Raw genomic sequence first — 5,909 nt, 5'->3', positions numbered from 1 at the left:
TTACCTCTTTTTGTTTTCTCTTCTTTTTCCACAATTAATGGTGATTTTACTCAATTATTTATTCTACCACTTTATACTTCAACACAATGAAACATCCTTAGACATTCTTACAGAAAAAGAAAATTTTACATTCCATTATTCGAGGTAACTTTTTTTTCATAATTCAGTTCGATATATATCTTTTTGTACTTTTTTTTAATTTTTATTTGCTTTTTTAATATATATGATTGAAATAGAAATGTTAATATTCAAATGTATTTACTATGTGACACCAAAAAAAAAATTAACGAAAATTTTTTTCCCATTATTTTAATTAATTTGCCCCATTATTCAAAAGCATAATACTTAACACTTAAAAATTATAACATGAAAGATAATTATTAACGAAAAAAAATCCGTTTAGGTCAACAAAAAATAAAACGGCTTAATATTTAAAAAGAAAATCAACAAGTGTTTTTTTTTCGAATCTGGTTTAATTACAAATTTTGTTACTTGTTATTGAGTCATTCCAATAATTAGTTTATTCACTTATTTAAATGTGTTAGAAATCTAAATCTTACTTTATAATTTGTTAGACAACATAACACTTTTATATAAATAGAATTTAGATCGGTAATTAATTAATCTTTACTTTGTCAAATTTAGAATTATTGTAAAAAAATTATAATTTTGTTATTTGTTAAAAATAGATATTATTCATAAGAAAAGAAAATTTAATATATTTAATAGTATTAAAATTTTCAATATCTTATTTTCTTAACAAATATCCTATATACAATTATTAACAAAATCTAGTAACTACTACCTAAGAATTTGTCTTGTAAACATATTAGAAAGCCACGTCAATAGCCCAACTTCAACGTTATTGTTACAATAATATTTCATAAGAAATAAGAAACTAGTAATTAACAAGTAGTCAATTTGCGTGGTCTTAGATTCATGAACGTGGAAAGTTAATTAAGTTGGTACCTTCTTTGGACTCCACCCTTGCTTACTTTCTTTGTCTCTTTATTAATATTAATAAATTGTTTGTGCTCCCTCTTATTGCTATCTACTCGGGTTTCAATTGAATTTTGTCTAATACACAAAACAACATGGCTTCCTTTGAACTTTCTTAAACATTATGTTTAGGTAGAACAAGAAAATGAATGGGCCTTTTCTTTGAAAATATTGAATGTTTTTGTTTTTGTCTTAACTATTAGGCGTGATGAATTATTATTCTAAATAGGTTTAATTATTCAATTTTTTTTTATAATTTTACTAAATTTTTAATTAGGTTTCTATATTTTTTTAATTAGATCTCTATACTATAACTTCTAAAAAATGTGGTCAAAAATCTAATTTGATTATTATTTGTGGATATTTTTAATTTGTTGAAAAATATTCAGTTAATTTTGACATTTTTTACACTAAAAATTACCTAAATTATAAAATAAAAAATAATGTAGAGATTTAACTAAAAAATAAAAAATAAAAAAATTAATTATAAATTTAGTGAAATTATAAAAACTAATAAAATAATTAAACCTTTTAAATAATAAGATTTTACTTTTATTTCTTTCAATGATACTAGGTTTTATTATTAAAAAACAAAATTGAGTGCTATTTTCAAAATTTGGCGAATGCTAATACATTAAGAAAAAAAGAAGTAAAAGGTGTAATACTCTTTGAACTTTAAATTTTAAATTTTTGAATTCTAAATTATAAATAATAAACTTGAATCTTAAATTTTAAACTCTATATTAAGTCATTAATATAAAATATAATAAATAAATAATTAAAATTTATTTAACTAATAAAAAATTTAATATAATCCTTACTTAGTAAAAAAAATTTAAGAACGAACTTTAAAATTTGAACTCAAAATTTTAATTTAAATAATTGAGATATTTATTATTTGATGTAATTCTATTACACTAATTTAACCTAAATAAGATTACTAATATCAAACTTACATAAAATTTTTGCAAACACAAAAATGAAAATTTAAAATTAACGAGGATAAGAAAAGGTTGATTTGATGAGAAAGTGAGGGAATTTGGAGAATATATAAGGAAAGGATGAAAGTGGACAAGAGAGAGGATGAAGACTTCAATATATAGAGGCAGCTGGAACCTGCGGATTTTTCTTTCTCCCTTTGCTACCGACAGCCACACACATACACATACTCACTTTCTTATACTTTTAATTAAGAAAAATATAATTTACTTAAAATTAAGTTAAAAATATTCAATTAGTTGTCTGTAAATTTTTTTTTACATGAATTGCATTTAAAAATAATTTTTTATCATATGTATATTAAAAATTAGCTATTAAATTATTTATTCTCATAAAATATATATATTAAAAAACACTTTATACACAAATAATATATAATGATTGAATTAATGATTAATTTTGATGTGTATATAGTACTTTTGTTTTTAATGATATATTGAAAAAAATATTTGTATTTCCCTTTTTAGTTTTTTTTTAAATAAATCAAAAGAGACCATAAATACAATATCAAAAAAAAAAGAAAGAAAGATGAAGTATTCAAATATCTACAATTTAATTAGGAGACCTTTAAGAAGGGTCATCCATTAAACTAATAAACCACCCCACTATATTAGGATATTCATATTTCTCTCCTTTTTTCCCCTATCTTTTTAATTACACAGTAAGAGAATACTGTGGTAGATTAGTGGTAGTAGTAGTAGTGAGTCATCACTCATGAGATCACTCTCTTTTCCCTCCATCACTCACCCATTTTCCCTCCTTTTTTCTCTCTCCTCCAATGAGAACACACCCCCTCCTGCTACCATAAATACCCTCTCCTCTCTACCTTTCTGACCTTGCTCTTCTCTTTCTTTCCATTCATTTCTTCTCTTCATTTCCCTTTCTCTTTTCCTTCTCTTCCCTTCACTCCACACTCCTAACTGCTAATTACTAAACTACCACCTCTACCTTCCCGCCAATTCTGATCACAAGCTTCCAACCTCACCTCTTTTTCTCTCACTAAACCACCCCTCACAAGGGTGGTGGTGTGTTGAGATTATACAAAATACCAAGATTGTTTTTTTTTGTTTTCTCTCTCCTTTTTTCCCCTTCTTTTTCTTCTCCATCAACACCAAAAATCATTTCTTCTTTCCACTTCTTCATGCTCCCAAACAACACAACTACCAAAACATCTTCAATTTATTTCTTTTCATTTCTACAACCTTCACAAAGAAAAGCTTGAAACCGTTTCTTCTCTTATTTTTTTACTCTCTCTCACTCTCATGTCCGCACACTCCACCCTGAAGCTTCAGAATCTCGCAATAAGAAGCTCAAGCTTCGATTTTGAAGGCGACCCACCATGCAAAACAGCAAAAAGGCTTCGATCGAAGAAGCTCCTTCGAATCATACTCACCGATCCCGACGCCACCGATTCAGAATCTTCCAACGATGAAGCAGAGGAGCAAACCCCATCACCGAGGGTAAAAAGGGAAATTATCACTCACATAATGACCCCTCGGCTTCACTCTTCGCATTCTTCTTCTCCAACCGCATCTTCATCACCTTCTTCTCCTTCAATCGGTTCGGGTCAAAACCATGTTGACCGGAACCGGTTCAAGAGGAAAATAAAACGCACCATTTCTGGCTCTGGAAGGTTCCGTGGCGTTCGTCAGAGACCGTGGGGGCGGTGGACGGCAGAGATTCGTGACCCGAACCGAAGAAAACGGGTTTGGTTGGGCACTTTTGACACGGCGGAGGAGGCTGCCGCTGTTTACGACGCCGCGGCAGTTAAGTTCAAGGGTCCCGGCGCAGCTATTAACTTTCCTCGTGGCGATTCGGAAGTTTCCGGCGAGAGTTTTGCGGTGGTTTCCGGTGAGGGTTTTGTGGCGGTTTCTGGGAGCAGAGGGGGTTTTGCCTCTCCGACTTCGGTCCTTGCTTACGATGACGGCGTTGTTGGTGGTTGCGAGACGACGCCGTTTGAGGGTCTTCGTTACGGCGATGTGGATGCTTTCGGTTTTGACATTGACGTGCCGTTAAGTTTGATGGGCGTTAACTCGGTATTGACTCAGCGGTTTGGGAAGGAAGAGTTCGGCGAGTTAGACCCGGAAGATTTCATGACGTGGCCTGAATAGGGGGCTTTTTCGTCTTTTTGAAGGGATTGTGGTTTCTATAGCGTTATACTTGTGCTTGTTGGAATTCCGAAACTGCCCCTCGCAGAGCAATAGATGACTAGAAGAAGAAACTATTTTTGTCCTAATGTCAATTTGTAATTAATTTAGTTATTATTGTGTAAAGGAAAATGAGTTAAGTGAACAGAAGGAAAAGAAAAATATGTAATCCTGTGAGTAAGGGACTATGCAAGATATATATAGTTTGAGTAAGAATTATAGTGTAAAAAATTATATAATTGTTACTATTAATTTTGGCATATATTATTATGTTACATGCATGATCCAAGCTGGTAAGGGACAAAGTTATATGATATTTGATTATTGCCTTTTTTTTCCCTTTCTATTTATAAGATGCTTGTATCAAGATTCTTCTCATGGGATTCTATAGGTACTTGGAGGGTACCTTTTAACATTTGTTTTTTGGCCTAATATTATTATTATTATTATTCCAACAAAGATATGTGTGAAATGCTTAAGACCTATTATTGTTCCCTTTTTAATTCAGATGCTAATTCTGTAACATCATTAATAAATTTTCTTAGGTAAACGACCAATTAATTTGGATAATTTCAAAATATACGAAAGATAAATAAATTTTTGAAATATTTAAAAATATAATAAAATAATTAAATATTAAATATTTTTTTAAAGAAATTAGATATTAGATTTTTTAAGAGACTTTAGATATTATATTTTAATTTGAATTTTTCAAGTATTATTAAAAAATATTATTAAAATTTATTAATTTTATTATGTCAATTGATTTTTTTTAAATGACAGAAAAATTCTTTAAAAATGAAAAAAAAGGTTTAGAGAGTTTTTTAAATAAAATTTTAAAATTATTATCTATTTTTTTTTCAAAATTTCAAATTAAATGATAAGTTGTTTGCAAAATGCAAAAGTGTCATTTACAAAGAATATCACTTTTTATTATTATTACTGTTTTGTTTAAGTCTTTTGAGTGATTATTTGTGGTATCTATTTATTTGTTGAAGTTATTTTTGTGAGTGACATAGACTTTTGATTTTTCTTAAAATACAAATTAGTATATGAAAAATAAAGGAGATTACTTAATGTTTTATATCTTTATATATTTAGATTTTTCTATACATATATTATTTTTCATATTCATACTTACGTATTAGATTAAACTATTATTTTTATTCATAAAATTTAGAATCCTGATAAATTTATTTATAACTAAATGAAATTAACTTTATACTTAAAAAATAAATAAACAATTATTTTTTATCATAAATGACCTACAAATAACATTAATATTTGAATATTTTTGTTTTATGATGACTATTTTTTATTACCATAAAACTAATTTTATTTATTCATGAATTTGTATTTTATAACATAAAATATAGTTTGACAGTCCAACAATGCACTAGTTTCTATAGTGAGAATATTACTCCTAATTTAATAAGTGTGATAATTTATAAGTGATATTATTAATTTAGAAATAGTAATGTTGACTTCCAAAACAGGTAGGATTTTGTTAACATAATAATTATTCTTGTAAACTCCTTTTTTATATAAAAATGTGAAAAACAGTAATACATAGATAGGATTTTTGTTTGTTAGAAAACATGACTATGTAGATTTGATCATTTATTATGTCACGTTTTGTTCGTTTGCTACCTACGCGTTAAGCATTCAATGTATGTAACACAATTAACTGATGTCTGAGTCTTATGATTTATGATGCAACACCAATTAATTACTAAGAAAATCACCCTGCAACTTTGTATGAGG

The 5,909-nt window shown here is 28.0% G+C and overlaps 1 protein-coding gene across 1 annotated transcript; it reads left to right on the top strand.

Annotated features, from left to right (window-relative positions):
- Positions 1 to 3,260: 3,260 nt before the first annotated feature.
- Positions 3,261 to 4,109, top strand: LOC112794293 (pathogenesis-related genes transcriptional activator PTI6). The gene has a single exon (XM_025836371.2). It carries the CDS (start codon positions 3,261 to 3,263, stop codon positions 4,107 to 4,109), a length of 849 nt encoding a protein of 282 aa, XP_025692156.1.
- Positions 4,110 to 5,909: the final 1,800 nt, after the last annotated feature.

The sequence above is a fragment of the Arachis hypogaea genome, chromosome 1, assembly GCF_003086295.3.
Source record: "Arachis hypogaea cultivar Tifrunner chromosome 1, arahy.Tifrunner.gnm2.J5K5, whole genome shotgun sequence".
Lineage (NCBI taxonomy): Eukaryota > Viridiplantae > Streptophyta > Magnoliopsida > Fabales > Fabaceae > Arachis > Arachis hypogaea.
Note: the sequence above shows the minus strand (reverse complement) of the source record. Positions and strands in the feature narration are given on the sequence as shown.

Coding starts and splice junctions, on each gene's coding strand:
- LOC112794293 (XM_025836371.2), top strand. CDS start 3,261: ATGTCCGCACACTCCACCCTGAAGCTTCAGAATCTCGCAATAAGAAGC.